The 16,505-nt window shown below is 43.8% G+C and overlaps 1 protein-coding gene across 1 annotated transcript in view; it reads right to left on the bottom strand.

Moving 5' to 3' along the window:
- The window catches only part of LOC139253997 (inactive dipeptidyl peptidase 10-like), a 963,662-nt gene that overhangs the window by 163,662 nt on the left and 783,495 nt on the right, over positions 1-16,505 (bottom strand). The window contains exon 10 of the mRNA XM_070873609.1: positions 4,947-5,101. Coding sequence (XP_070729710.1) covers positions 4,947-5,101 — 155 coding nt within the window. The remainder of the gene's footprint in view (positions 1-4,946; positions 5,102-16,505) is intronic.

Genomic DNA, 16,505 nt, shown 5'->3' with positions numbered 1-16,505 from the left:
TTTCAGCCCCAGGTTCTTTGGGACATGGCTTATACAACAGAAAAGAATTCCACTACATGAATGTGACTGGCCAGTGATCAGCAATAGCAGATCCTGAAGGTCAATGCCTGTTTCTCAGGTAATGGCCACACATATTTTTTCTAAAGGCAGACTTCCAGGATGACTCGTCAGACACCAAGGCTACTCTCTTCAGTCCCAGCTAATAATACCCTTGTGCCAGGCACAGACAGAAATATAGTGCAGAAATAGCTACCATGTAACTACTAGGATAATTATAATGCATTTTGAGGCAGCGTCCCAGATGCTTTGACATATCAGGGTCATCTTGTAGTCCGGCCCAACCAAGGTCGCCAAGGTCATTGTGATGTGCTGCATATTCACAAGCTTCCCATACAAAGAATCCTAACTAAGGAGGAGAAAGAGGAGGCAGACCACCCCAAAATCAAGGCAAAAGCATTGTGACCAAGAGGATATTGCTATATAAATGTGAAAACAGCAAGAAAGACTATTAACAAATGCTCAGCTATTCTAGCCCAAAATACATCACCAGCATAGTGCTTTTCACTACCTTAACAATGGATGTGCACCCTTTGTTACGCTGTAGGCATATTCTGTACCATTGCAAAGAAACTCCCTGGACAAAGTTGGCCTGAAGCGCAACCAATTTATTTCCATATTTGTGATATTTCTATGTGTATGTTGTGATTCTTGCCCTCGTGAATCCCCTGCTGATTGTGTAAGCTACATGGTGTATCTTTGTCAAAGTTACACTGCTGGCTTCTCACATGGAAGGAAGATCTGTGATGGATGACTCTCAGTAGAAACGCCTTGGAACTGAGATGATCCTGTATCACAATGTAAGCATATAGGCAAGGCAGGATGGAATATTTTTGGATTCCGCCTCTATTTTTCTGTTCATTTGCCCATTGGCCATCCAAGTCAAGTGATGCTTGAAGAAACTTATGTTCCTTATCATTGTCTCCCTTTTGCATTTAATTCAGTTGTTGGTCATGCTTGACTCGTCAATGTAGTGTGGAAGCCTATTTCCTCAATAGTCAAACCATGTGGGTTCAGCTTCCTCTATTTACTTTCCTGAAAGCACTTTATTTAATTCAAAAGCATATTTATGGACCCACATTTTGTGCTTCTACAATACCATTGGTCCAATGAATGCGTGGATGTTTATACTATGGAATGCACAGTGAAGTTGCCAAATCAATAGATGATAAGTCTTGGGGCTATCATGATGAAGCACTCTGGTCAGACCACAGACCACACCTTGAATATTAGGGTGATCGGGAGGTGAGGCGGAGAGTTGTTGAACACGGGCCATCAGTGGTCACAGTCATAATGTGGGTCACTTCTGTTCCTCTTGGCTCCACTGTAAGGTAAGTTAAAAAAAGAATACCTGCAGTAATCTTCCGCAATCTCCAGCGGTCCGTAAAGACTGCAGTAGGGAAAGCAAATTGTGAGGTGGACACAAAAAATCTGCAAAGGGATATAGAAAGGCTATGTGAGTGGGCAAAAATTTGGCAGATGGAGTATAATGTGGGGAAATGTGAGGTTATCCACTTTGGCAGAAAAAATAGAAAAGCAAATTGTAATTTAAATGGAGAAAAATTGCAAAGTGCTGCAGTACAGAGGGATCTGGGGGTCCTTGTGCATGAAACACAAAAAGTAAGTATGCAAGTAGAGCACGTAATCAGGAAGTGAAATAGAATGTTGGCCTTTATTGCAAGGGGGATAGAGTATAAAAGCAGAGAAATCCTGGTACAACTGTACAGGGTATTGGTGAGGCCACACCTAGAGTACTGCATACAGTTTTGGTCTCCATATTTAAAGAAGGTTATACTTGCATTGGAGGATGTTCAGAGACGGTTCACTAGGTAGATTCCGGAGATGAGAGGGTTAACTTATGAAGATGGGTTGCGTAGGTTGGGCCTGTATGCATTGAAGAATGAGAGGTGATCTTATCGAAACATATAAGATAATAAGGGGGCTCGACAAGGTGGATGCAGAGGATATTTCTACTCATAGGGGAAACTAAAACTAGGGGACATAGGGCTCAATTTTCCCCAACACCTTTTTTCGTCGCACTTACCTGAAATGCGCCGACTTTGCGCGCTGGAAAAGACCCCCAAAAAAAATGGCCCCATCCTGCCTGCTCTGCCGAGTCTCCGGTGTCCCAGCGTGGTGTAAATAGTGAAGTGGGAGGCGGAGCAACAGGCCAATGCAGAAAGCACTGCCGGCAGTTGTGCGCATGTGCAATGAAGTCTGCACACATGCTCCTCGCCCTCCCAGCGTGTCCTGCGGGCTGTGAGCAGGATCCAATGCTCACAGCCCCTATCCCCGGCCGAAGGGATGCCCCGATGTTTGCTGCACACTATCCCTGGCCGACTGGCCTCCGGCACCAGCCGGCCGGCCCGCTGACTTCCTGGACCGAGGTAGGACTTCAGTTTTATTTTTTATTTGTTGATGGTTGTGCTTTGTTTAGTGAGGAGAGGTTTGATTGGGTGGGGTGGGGGGGAGGAGGCGGAGGAGAGTTTTGATTGGGTGGGTGGGGGAGGGGGGGGGGGCGGAGGAGAGTTTTGGGGTGGGGGGGGAGAAAGAGTATTTTGATGGCGGAGGGGAGAAGGAGTGTTTTGATGTGGGGGTGGGGGGGAACTTAAAAAATCTTGATTCTGGCATAAAGGTAAGACCTCTATTTTTTATTTGTTATTGATTGATTGCTTATTACTTTTTGTGGTTTGTTTAGTGCTTTGTAAGTCTTGGTGCAGGTCCTCTCAGCTTCCTTGTATTTTTTATTTGTTATTAAATGCTTAGTTTTGTGGTTTGTTTAGTGCTTTGTAAGTCTTGGTGCTTTAAATGTACTAACCTGCGCCGAATTCTTAACTGCCTGCAATGTTTTTAAGAGCTGGCCACAATACGCTGACCTAAATTGATTTGGAGTAAGTTTTAGCTGGCCAAAGTGGCATGACTGGCCAAAACTGGTGTAAGTGTCTGGGCACACCCCCTTTTGAAAAAAAAAACAAAACAAAAAAAAATTGTACCTAACTGACTTACACTGGAGCAAATTTTGGGGGGAAAATGGCATTTTTTAAACTTACGCCAGAAAAAACAACTTACTCCAAAAAAATTGATGCAAATCATGGCCAAAATTGGGCCCATAGTCTCAGAATAAGGGTTCACCCATTTAAAACTGAGATGAGGCGATTTCTTCTCTCAGAGGATTGTAAATCTATGGAATTCTCTGCCCCAGAGAACAGTGGAGGTTGGGTCATTGAATATATTTAACATGGAGATAGACAGATTTTTGAGCGATAAGGGAGTAAAGGGTTTTTGGGAGCGGGCAAGGAAGTGGAGCTGAGTCCATGATCAGATCAGCCATGATCTTATTAAATGGTGAAGCAGGCTCGAGGGGCCAGGTGACCTATTCCTGCTCCTATTTCTTATGTTCTTATGTAGAAAAAGTCGTTGGAGCTTTAGGAAATTTTATGAACGAGTCCGGAAATGGGCACAGGAACCTCATTTCAATATTGAAATGGGGCCTACCCTCATTTCAGGTGGCCTTGCCGAATTTAGCAATGGAATGGATACTCACGCAAATCAGGTGAGGTCCATCCATTGTTAAATGTGTTATTGTTGCACCCATTTTACACCAGTAATGCAGGCACAACAATGTTGAATTTTTCTCCCCCACTATGTTCCGTTCTGGTCATTGAGGAACAAGGGAAACATCTAAGTGCTGGAAGTGTGAGTAGGAGAAGGGCATGATGCTGATTCACAGCATCAGATGACTGAGTTATGAGTAAAAGTTTGAAAAACTGGGACTCTCTGGTTTTGCAAGGAGGTGAATGAGAGGGGGATCTGATATCTGTATACAAGATCCTATGTGGAATACAAAATGTTAATCTTCAGCACTATTTCAAGTAAAAACATGACCACAGGACAAGGAGACCATGATATGTCTGGCAGAATCCAGACTACTCAGCATGTGCTTCCTGGTAACATTTTCACTGGCAACAGGGAACCATTTTATGTAGAGAAATGCAAAATTCCAGTGGCCACATAGCTAAGCTGCTTACGCACATCTTCTTTAACACTGCTATTGGAGCCTCCAGGTTTTCTTGTCAATATGTATTAGAAATCAAACACATTTGAACCACAACAATCATTGCAACTTGAATGTTATGCACCTATCCATTTTTTTTTATGTCTAATTTCTGACAGGATGATTCACGGTTGTTTCTGTCTATATGCCTTGATGAGTTAAGACAGCTGTAAGCAGCCTCCATAGGGTGCTTTAAAAATACAGGTAAGTGAAAATTGATCATCTGCCACTGTCCAGTTTTCTTTCTGTATCAAAATAAACAGGTTGTCGCTTTTCATACAATGGCCCGTGTGATAGGGAACGCAGCATTCAATAATGTACAAGACAGGTTCTCCATAACAGCATGTCGAGCAGCCCATTGTAATTTACAATTAGTGACTGAGTGTCCTACAAAGTATATTTCACAAGGACATGATGGGAATATTTACTTTCTTTTGGAGGTAGCTTAGTGAGAGAATATTTGAAGACTCCCTAACCTACCTCACTCCAGCTGCTGGTCAGACTCACAGATAGGTGCTGCCTCTGCTAGACGCAGATAGCTTAAATCCTGTGTAAACAGACTCAAAGGGCAAGGTACATTTTCAATGCATACTCAGTTTACTTCTGTTCCTTCAATACAATTGCAGAATGTAGAGAATAGTTAAAAACATGACAGAAGGCATCCATTCTTTTTTCTACCACTTCTCAGAATTCACAAATAAAAAAATGTCATAGTCGTGCTGTAGTCAGGATCACACTGGATTGAATCGATTACACCACATACTGCAACAACTCTGACTACATACTTATGCATTGCTCAATAACTATTTTTAAGATTAGAGTTTCTGTTTCTTACCTTAGGATATGGGTACTGCTTTCCTTTTGGGTACAGATTACCAGTAAAACGGGGGATTGCCATATTAGGTACCAGCGTGTCATTGATCATCAGAAATGCCAGTCGTTCTCCATTCGGGGACCACCAGTGAGTAACATGGGAATGTATCAGTTCCTCTGCAACCAAGGCATTTTCATCAAAATAAGACAATCAATAAAAGCAATCAACCCATCGTGTGTAGAGGCTCCAAAGCAATTTGCAGCTAACAGAAGCTTATAATCGTGGGAAGGTTTAAATACAAAGTGAAATATTTAATCCTTAAATATGTTTTATACATTGCTTCTGAGGAAAATAATGAAACAGAATGTAAGATAATAACCTTAATGTAATATCTAAGTGAATGGTACACACCACCAATCAGACTGATTTCTGTTGCAATTTTGCCTCTTGTGCATTATTAAACAGTTTTTATGGAAGTGAATAGTTTTGATATAAGGTACAATTGAACCCAGTTGCCCGTCTGTTTTATAGTACAATCTGTTTATTTTTACAGCATTCCAGAATGAACATAAGATATCATGGCGTGCTAAGACACTGGTGTACCCAATCAATTTCTCTCTGATGAGTTCCAATGTCGTTTTTTATTCATTCAGTATGTATTGCCCATTCCTAGTTACCCTAAGGGCATTAAGAGTCATCTATATAGTGTGTGGTTGAAGTCACATGTAGGCCAGACTAGATAGGGATGGCAGACTCCCTTTCCCAAAGGACATTAACGAACCAAAAACAGCAGCTTTCATAACCATTTTCTGAAACCAGCCCACAAAGTGCCAGATTTATTGAATTCAATTTTATCATTCTTCATGGTGGGATGATGAACTCAGAACCTCTGAGCTATAAGCACTCAATAGTTACTCACTGCAATTCATATTTACACATGTCCTCGCAGTGCATTACAAAGTAACGTGGGCAGATAGGTAGAAAGTTGCCAGGCTATCTTTTAAGTTGGGGAGTAATATTTAGCTCAGTGGGGAAAAAGGTAATGAAAATCATTTTAAAAATGGAGAAAATCGATATAATAAATAATACTCCAAAACAAATCTTTTTATTTGTTTCTATATAATAATGTTTTATATTATAATATAAGTTGTTTTTATGTGATGACATTTCCTAGATGACAAACGATAAACTGCAATAAACCTACATTTAATGTAGACAATAAACAACTTTAAATAAATACTTGATGGAAAAACAAACCACTAAGCAATATTTGGTAGTGTAACATACAAGCCCAGAGGATCAAAACACATCAAACAACAAAAGAACATTCTGCAAATACATAACAGATTCGTCATCATCAAAAGAGGAAGGACAAGTTAATATTTTGGGTGTCGACCCTTTGTCAGAGCAGCACTTATAAATGTACTTTTTCATGTTTTTAATGTTAGGAAAGGGTGGTCGCTTGTATTAGTGCTTTCCTAACATTCAAAATTTGCTGATCGGGGACCAAAACTTTGCAATATGCACCCAAGGAACCACACACAGAGGACTTTTGTGACTCAACTTAATGCATCCCACAGTGATCCACAGCTGGCAGCTTGACACCGGTCTGCCACAGATACCAGTCAGAGACTGGTCGCAGCCATATTACTACAGCATTAAATATTATGTTGTGATGTTATGTAGGTGATAGAGTAATAAAGAGGACAGCAATGTAGGAGCTGGAGGTATTGGGTACTCGATGATTAATATTATATGAATACCATTTTATTTTCTAGCAGAATATAGGAAAGTATACAAAAGACCACATATAGCTAACGATATGGGTACAGAAAGTGATAGTCAAACTGTGGAGTAAAATTAACTAGAGTTGAAATACTATTCAGTGATCTGACAAATATTGTGAACTGTGATCATAAGAAGGTATCAACCTATATATGGTGAAGGTTTGTACACCCTGGCTATACATTCTATTTAGAATCTATTACATATGTAAAACAACAATGGGCAGTTACTAGTTAAAGCCTTAACTCTCTACCCGTGATCCATTAAATCTCAAATCATTTTGCTTCAGAAAAATTCAATTTTTGCTGAAACACATGGCTAACCTGTAATGACGTTGAGAGCTATTTAATTAAGTAATTCTGTATGCTCTAAATACTCCTATCTGCAGCCTGACTTATTGGATTTCAGCAATTTCAAATGCAGAGAGAAATGGAATGAATGATTTCTGAGACTGATTATGAGTTTTGTACTTCACTGACCCATAAAAAACAGCCATGCCACAAAATGGAAGGTTTAAAGATCATGAATAATGGAAAAACATCGTCTGGATTACAAGAAAGAATTTGGCTCCACAATCGTGGTCTATTGTAGTAAATGAGAGAAAAAACGGAGTGATTATTTGCAACAACTTTTTTGTTTCCTTCTGTGCATGCGCGTATTGGAATCCACCCTTTTTTGCGCATGCTCACTCGATCCGGTCCCACATGCACAGTGCCACATACGAGGAAGCTGGAAGTGGGGCCGAACCACGAATCGCGTGGTGCTCATTGCCACTGGAGCTGCTTCTTGGGCTTTTGGATTACTTCAGGTCTTTTGCCTAAATTATCGCTGTGATTATCTGCACAAACATTTTCGCGGCCTTCTGTGGTGTGGGAGAGAAAAAATCGGAGGTAGTGAGAGATTGGGGAGAGAGAGGGAGAGACTGGGGGGAGAGAGAGAGAGACTGGGGAGAGATGGAAAGAAACTGGGGGTGGTGAGAGACTGGTGAAAGAGAGAGAGAGACTAGGGAGAGAGAGAGAGAGAGAGAGAGAGCGAGAGAGAGAGAGAGAGAGACTGGGGGAGAGTGAGCAAGTCTGGGGAGAGTGAGAGAGAGACTGGGGGGAGAGAGAGAGACTGGGGAGAGATGGAAAGAAACTGGGGGTGGTGAGAGACTGGGGAAAGAGAGAGAGAGAGACTGGGGAGAGAGAGAGAGAGAGAGAGACTGGGGGGAGAAACAGATAGACTGGGGGGAGAGTGAGAGACTGGGGAGAGGGAGAGTGACTGGGGGAGAGAGAGAGAGAGACTGGGGGAGAGAGAGGGTACAGGGGAGAAGGGATTGGAGGGGAAAGAGAGTGAATTCAGGGAAGAAGGATCACATTCTTCCAACCATACACCATTTACACCCTCACCACATTCTCCTTCTCCTCCCCTGGTGGATTTCTCGGAAAGCTCAGTGCGTGTCTGACAAGTGTCTTCATTGGAGTGGATGAAATCTGGAAGTCACGACATTGTCACTATTCACTTCATACCCAGTAAACCTGTTAACAATCCATGACCCATATACAATGTCCCATCTATGGGCGGGGGGTGGGGGGGGGGGTGGTAAAGTCAGGAACTTGGGCTGGGATGGGGCAGGAACTTGGGCTGGGATGGGGCAGGAACTTGGGCTGGGATGAGGCAGGAACTTGGGTTAGGATGGGCAGAAATTTGGGCTGGGGCATGGGGCAGGAACTTGGGCTGGGTGGGGTGGGAGGTCCTAAACTGTGAGAGTGAGCTCCCTCCTGTCTGGAGTCGGCAGTCAGAATGGCTTGAATTACACTTTGCAAAATCACTGATTACGTAGGCAGGGCAGTTCTAATTACACATTCCAGGTAAACTGCTGGGTATGTCTTATCCTCCAAGGGATCAGGTCATGTGATCAAGGGGACCCAATCAAAGCATTTTCCTTGTGCAAATAAACGAGCCCAAGAAAAATGTGCAAAGTTTCTGTACTGTTGACAATCAAAATACGGCTGAATTTCTGTTCTGTTCAGAAGAAATCATGATCAATCTGCATTCATATATAATTTAAATAGACAGGCCTTTTGTCACTTTGCTACGCCAGTGAGAAAATAGAGGATATTTAACAGAAAACTGGAATATATAATTTATTTGTGAGTGAGGATCACCTGTTGAATGAACAGTGTTCTCATCAGTGTTGTATTCCTACAACCCTCACTGAGTATTTATCTTTATGTGAAATTTTTTACAATACAATTAACTATTTAATACTAATAAACACTGCAACTGCACCTCACCACTAATACATCCATATGGTTGCATAAACACAATTATCTAACCAATTCCCTTTAATAATAGTGTAACAAAGTCTGTATTGTTTACTTACTGAACTTTAGACCAGATTGGTTTGTTAATTTAATTATCAGATGGTTCTTTTGATCTAAAGAAAATGTTTATTTCACTGTGAACCTTCCATGATTGAGACAGACCTGTGGGGATCTAATTTGACTTTGGTGATAGAGCAAAGGGGCGATAGCGAATCACCAGTTGGATATTCTTTTCCATTGACTCTTATAACCAAGTATGATTTTCCAACAAAGGAGGCTCATTCAAAATATACTGCAGGTCAGTCAGTAATTCAAAGAGAAAGATAGATGATCTTTCAGGTTGGACCCTAACATGAGCTGTCCAATGTAAAGCAGTTATCTATCTTTCTCTTTCAGATGTTCATTGGTTTTCAATACATTTCTAGAATGTTTTTCCACCATCCGAGCTGCAGACTCTGCAGCAGAGCATCCGTTGAGCAAGGTTGTTAGCACAAGCACAGCTACAGTGACAAATGCTACGATTGGAGCAGTATAGACGTGGGCACCAATCTACAGCTATCGTCTTGTCTGCATTCGCCATGTTGGGAATCTGCTTGAGATAACCATTATAGAAGCCCAAGACTTCAAAACCTCATGGTCTCTGCTCACACAGATAGGTAGCTGTATGAGGTAATGTCCCGCAACAGGAAAACAACAGGAAATTGGATGGATGCATGAGATATCACTCAGGGCAACACTACACCTAAATATTCATGCTACTGTATTCAAATGACTACAATGTTGTCCCTAAACATATAGGCCCCAAGTTTCGTCCCGCGGCGAAAACGGTGCACCTCCGAGCTGGGCGCCTGTTTTTCGCGCCGAAAACTGCGCCTAAAAAAGAGTCCGATATTCTCGAGCTCTTCGCAGCAGGAGGCGGAGCCTAACACTCGCGCCGATTTTCTAAGTAGCAGGGGGCGGGTACAATTTAAATTAGCCTTCGTGGTGCCGGCAACTCTGCGCGTGCGCGTTGGACCATGCGCGCACGCGCAGTCTCACACAAATATTGGCACTCGGCCATTTTTAAAAATACTGCAGAAAAAGTGAAGATTTGTTTCTTGGACCCCTGCAAAGGCTTGTAATTTAATTTTTTTTGATATTTCTGTGTGTGAGGGAGTGCTTTTAGCAGCACTGCTGAATAAATCACCTGCTGAAATCAGTGAGTTCAGCTTTTCACTGCTAAACTTGCAGAACCGGTGCTGCATTGGTGCATGCAAATTAAGGACTGTGTGTTTGGAGAAATAAGAGTGCCAATTCAACTTTGCAATAATACGTGGTGTTGACAATGCAGCACCCATTCTGCAAATTTAAATATAAAACTGTTGATGTGGCTGCCTCTCCCTGTCCAAATGGCCTCAGTCCCCCTCACAGCTCGAAGGCTGCTACTTTATCTTCGGCTGCCGGCCAGCCACTGACACCGCTGATATCCTATGGCCGAATGGCCTCACGTCCGTCCGCTGCTGATTCTTTGGCTGCCGGCCAGCCACTGACGCCGCCCCTAAAGCGTGGCCAAATGGCCTCAAGAATCTTAATGAGCTGCGTGTGTCCTGCGTTGATTCTTCACCTGCCGGCCAGCCACTGACGCCGCTGCTATCTCATGGCCGAATGGCCTCACATCGGTCCGCTGATTCTTCGGCTGCCGGCCAGCCACTGACGCCGCTGATATCTCATGGCCGAATGGCCTCGGGTCCGTCCGGTGCTGCTTCTTCGCGGCCAGCCACGAAGAGAATGAAGGCCTGCCTCAAGCACTGCAGCTCAGCTCGAAGCTTTCTGCCGCTGCCATCGAGACACTGACGCCACACCCCTGCTTGTCTCCAACATGAAAGGCCTGCCTGAAGCACTTTCACACAGGTAGGAACATGGTTTATTTAATCTTTTCTTTGCTTATAAATTTTTATTCAGGTTGGATTTATTTGTATAATATTTGTATAAGTATAACTAAGGATTGATTGTACAATTTAATGACTTCCCTCCCCCCCCTCCGCCCCCCCCCACCTCATTCTCTACGCCTAATTTTTAACCTACGCCTGATTTTCGAAAGTGTAGACAAGGTTTTTTCGAGCGTACAAAAATCTTCACTTACTCCATTAGTTTGGAGTAAGTTTTCACTGACGAAACTTTGAAATCAGGCGTAAGTGGCCGGACACGCCCACTTTTGAAATAAAAATTCTGTTCCAAAGTGAAACTGTTCCAACTGACTAGAACTGGAGCAAACTAAATGTCGAGAATTCCGATTTCTAAGATACTCCGTTCTACACCAGTTGCTCCTAAAAATCAGGAGCAAATCATGTGGAAACTTGGGGCCATAGACCCAGCCATCTATTACCTCACATGCTGTGATGCCTGCAGCTGAAACAACATCGTCTGATCCAGCACAAAAGGTACTGAGCCTTCTTCATCACTAAAGGTAAACGCTAACATCCAGAAACCATCCACTTCCTTCTGCCACTGGGGAGTGTGGGGAAGGGGTGGGGGGAGGAAACTATGAGCACATGATTTGGAAGTAGAAGACTCAGACTATATACTTTCACTAATTGCAAGTACCGAGGCAAAACGTATCAAATGCACCTGCACTGTACACTGTAAGCGATTATAGAGGCTGGCTTGGCTGACATTGGAATGTGTCCAACATTTTCTTTGGTATGAGGAAGATACAAATTGTTGGGGAGAAATTAAGTTGCTTTCATTGGTATTTATATACAAGTGGCCCCAATGGAGATGATGTTTTTTTGAATAAGGACACATTTGGAGATTACTGTTGTGTATTGATGGTACAAGGCATTTAATTACAGATTTGATCAATTAGACCCAGTCTGAGACTCTGGTAGATGGAATGATTTGTTGTTCAGTCAATTTCTTTGTTTCCTTGTTGGCCTCACCTTCTTTTGTTTATGGTTGCATTTCTTTCCTTAACTGTTCCAGTCTTGAGCCTCTTTGCAGAGAAAAACTGTGCAGCGTACAGCACACTACAATAAATTTAGAAGCTTTGGTCAGGCTATATAGTACCACTCCTCCAACCTGTCCCAAGTAACCAATGGTCTGTCCATTGTGACCCTGGTGAAGCATAGGTTGCATTATACCTCTACTCATCTATAGGTGATGCAGTGGCATCAGGACATATCCTTAGTCTCCGAAAAGTAATTTCTGGAGTCCTCTTAGCCCTATAAATAATACTGGTACCATTGACTGGTGCAGCTGAAGAAAGCATGGTTGCTGGTATTAAAATGAGCATTTACATGCATGACTCTATTCCTATGGTCACAGATCATCTGGACATACATAGAATGTCCGTGGTTGGTGAGGCCTATAAAAGGCTCAGCGGCAGCGAGAGGCGGCGGCAGTCCGAGAGGCGGGAGTTCGTGGTTGGTGAGGCCAATAAAAGGCTCAGCGGCAGCGAGAGGCGAGCTGGTGCAGCTGCAGCGGGGAGAGAAGGCAAAAATAAGTAGAAAGAAATCAAAAGGTGACGTCACAGCCAAGGGGGTAAGTGATTGGCTGGTGATTGGTGAGTAGTTTTTCTTTTTTCTCTTCTTTAACAGTGAGTAAACTTTCGCATTGTTGTTGCTTATCTAAGGGTTAAGTCATGGCAGGACAGCTCGGTCGGGTGTTATGCTCCTCCTGTACCATGTGGGAACTCAGGGACGACACCAGTGTTCCTGACGACTACGTGTGCGGGAAGTGTATCCGCCTCCAGCTCCTGGCGGACCGCGTTGCGGAGTTGGAGCTGAGGGTGGATTCACTCTGGAGCATCCACGATGCTGAGAATGACGTGAGTAGCACGTGTAGCGAGTTGGTCGTACCGCAGGGAAAGGGTCCACAGCCAGATAGGGAATGAAGACCAGCAGGAAGAGCAGTGCAAGGAAGGTAGTGCAGGGATCCCCTGTGGTCATCCCCCTGCAAAACAGATACACTGCTTTAGGTACTGTTGGGGGGGATGACTCATCAGGGGAGGGCAGCAGCAGCCACGTTCATGGCACCGTGACTGGCTCTGTTGCACAGGAGGGCAGGAAAAAGAGTGGGAGAGCGATAGTGATAAGGGATTCAATTGTAAGGTGAATAGATAGGTGTTTCTGCGGCCGCAACCAAGACTCCAGGATGGTATGTTGCCTCCCTGGTGCAAGGGTCAAGGATGTCTCGGAGCGGGTGCAGGACATTCTAAAAAGGGAGGGAAATCAGCCAGTTGTCGTGTTGCACATTGGTACCAACGACATAGGTAAAAAAAGGGATGAGGTCCTACAAAACGAATTTAAGGAGCTAGGAGCTAAATTAAAAAGTAGGACCTCAAAAGTAGTAATCTCGGGATTGCTACCAGTGCCACGTGCCAGTCAGAGTAGGAATCGCAGGATAGCGCAGATGAATACGTGGCTTGAGCAGTGGTGCAGCAGGGAAGGATTCAAATTCCTGGGGCATTGGAACCGGTTCTGGGGGAGGTGGGACCAGTACAAACCGGACAGTCTGCACCTGGGCAGGACCGGAACCAATGTCCTAGGGGGAGTGTTTGCCAGTGCTGTTGGGGAGGAGTTAAACTAATATGGCAGGGGGATGGGAACCAATTCAGGGAGACAGAGGGAAACAAAAAGGAGACAAAAGCAAAAGACAGAAAGGAGATGAGGAAAAGTGGAGGGCAGAGACACCCAAGGCAAAGAACAAAAAGGGCCACTGTACAGCAAAATTCTAAAAGGACAGAGGGTGTTAAAAAAACAAGCCTGAAGGCGTGTGTCTTAATACAAGGAGTATCCGTAATAAGGTGGATGAATTAACTGTGCAAATAGATGTTAACAAATATGATGTGATTGGGATTACAGAGACGTGGCTCCAGGATGATCAGTGCTGGGAACTCAACAACCAGGGGTATTCAACATTCAGGAAGGATAAAATAAAAGGAAAAGGAGGTGGGGTAGCATTGCTGGTTAAGGAGGAGATTAATGCAATAGTTAGGAAGGGCATTAGCTTGGATGATGTGGAATCTATATGGGTAGAGCTGCAGAACACCAAAGGGCAAAAAATGTTAGTGGGAGTTGTGTACAGACCTCCAAACAGTAGTAGTGATGTTGGGGAGGGCATCAAACAGGAAATTAGGGGTGCATGCAATAAAGGTGCAGCAGTTATAATGGGTGACTTTAATATGCACATCGATTGGGCTAACCAAACTGGAAGCAATACGGTGGAGGAGGATTTCCTGGAGTGCATAAGGGATGGTTTTCCAGACCAATATGTCGAGGAACTAACTAGGGGGGAGGCCATCTTAGACTGGGTGTTGTGTAATGAGAGAGGATTAATTAGCAATCTCTTTGGGGAAGAGTGACCATAATATGGTGGAATTCTGTATTAGGATGGAGAATGAAACAGTTAATTCAGAGACCATGGTCCAGAACTTAAAGAAGGCTAACTTTGAAGGTATGAGGCGTGAATTGGCTAGGATAGATTGGCGAATGATACTTAAGGGGTTGACTGTGGATGGGCAATGGCAGACATTTAGAGACCGCATGGATGAACTACAAAAATTGTACATTCCTGTCTGGCGTAAAAATAAAAAAGGGAAGGTGGCTCAACCGTGGCTATCAAGGGAAATCAGGGATAGTATTAAAGCCAAGGAAGTGGTATACAAATTGGCCAGAAATAGCAGCGAAGCCGGGGACTGGGAGAAATTTAGAACTCAGCAGAGGAGGACAAAGGGTTTGATTAGGGCAGGGAAAATGGAGTACGAGAAGAAGCTTGCAGGGAACATTAAGACGGATTGCAAAAGTTTCTATAGATATGTAAAGAGAAAAAGGTTAGTAAAGACAAACATAGGACCCCTGCAGTCAGAATCAGGGGAAGTCATAACTGGGAACAAAGAAATGGCGGACCAATTGAACAAGTACTTTGGTTCGGTATTCACTAAGGAGGACACAAACAACCTTACGGATATAAAAGGGGTCAGAGGGTCTATTAAGGAGGAGGGACTGAGGGAAATCCTTATTAGTCGGGAAATTGTGTTGGGGAAATTGATGGGATTGAAGGCCGATAAATCCCCAGGGCCTGATGGACTGCATCCCAGAGTACTGAAGGAGGTGGCCTTGGAAATAGCGGATGCATTGACAGTCATTTTCCAATATTCCATTGATTCTGGATCAGTTCCTATGGAGTGGAGGGTAGCCAATGTAACCCCACTTTTTAAAAAAGGAGGGAGAGAGAAAACAGGGAATTACAGCCTGAACATCGGTAGTGGGTAAAATGATGGAATCAATTATTAAGGATGTTATAGCAGTGCATTTGGAAAGAGGTGACATGATAGGTCCAAGTCAGCATGGATTTGTGAAAGGGAAATCATGCTTGACAAATCTTCTGGAATTTTTTGAGGATGTTTCCAGTAGAGTGGACAAGGGAGAACCAGTTGATGTGGTATATTTGGACTTTCAGAAGGCTTTCGACAAGGTCCCACACAAGAGATTAATGTGCAAAGTTAAAGCACATGGGATTGGGGGTAGTGTGCTGACATGGATTGAGAACTGGTTGTCAGACAGGAAGCAAAGAGTAGGAGTAAATGGGGACTTTTCAGAATGGCAGGCAGTGACTAGTGGGGTACCGCAAGGTTCTGTGCTGGGGCCCCAGCTGTTTACATTGTACATTAATGATTTAGACGAGGGGATTAAATGTAGTATCTCCAAATTTGCGGATGACACTAAGTTAGGTGGCAGTATGAGCTGCGAGGAGGATGCTATGAGGCTGCAGAGCGACTTGGATAGGTTAGGTGAGTGGGCAAATGCATGGCAGATGAAGTATAATGTGGATAAATGTGAGGTTATCCACTTTGGTGGTAAAAACAGAGAGACAGACTATTATCTGAATGGTGACAGATTAGGAAAAGGGGAGGTGCAACGAGACCTGGGTGTCATGGGACATCAGTCATTGAAGGTTGGCATGCAGGTACAGCAGGCGGTTAAGAAAGCAAATGGCATGTTGGCCTTCATGGCGAGGGGATTTGAGTACAGGGGCAGGGAGGTGTTGCTACAGTTGTACAGGGCCTTGGTGAGGCCACACCTGGAGTATTGTGTACAGTTTTGGTCTCCTAACCTGAGGAAGGACATTCTTGCTATTGAGGGAGTGCAGCGAAGGTTCACCAGACTGATTCCTGGGATGGCGGGACTGACCTATAAAGAAAGACTGGATCAACTGGGCTTGTATTCACTGGAGTTCAGAAGAATGAGAGGGGACCTCATAGAAATGTTTAAAATTCTGACGGGGTTAGACAGGTTAGATGCAGGAAGAATGTTCCCAATGTTGGGGAAGTCCAGAACCAGGGGACACAGTCTCAGGATAAGGGGTAAGCCATTTAGGACCGAGATGAGGAGAAACTTCTTCACCCAGAGAGTGGTGAACCTGTGGAATTCTCTGCCACAGAAAGTTGTTGAGGCCAATTCACTAAATATATTCAAAAAGGAGTTGGATGAAGTCCTTACTACTAGGGGGA

This window comes from Pristiophorus japonicus, chromosome 3 (genome assembly GCF_044704955.1).
Source record: "Pristiophorus japonicus isolate sPriJap1 chromosome 3, sPriJap1.hap1, whole genome shotgun sequence".
NCBI classification, from domain to species: Eukaryota; Metazoa; Chordata; class Chondrichthyes; family Pristiophoridae; genus Pristiophorus; species Pristiophorus japonicus.
Note: the sequence above shows the minus strand (reverse complement) of the source record. Positions and strands in the feature narration are given on the sequence as shown.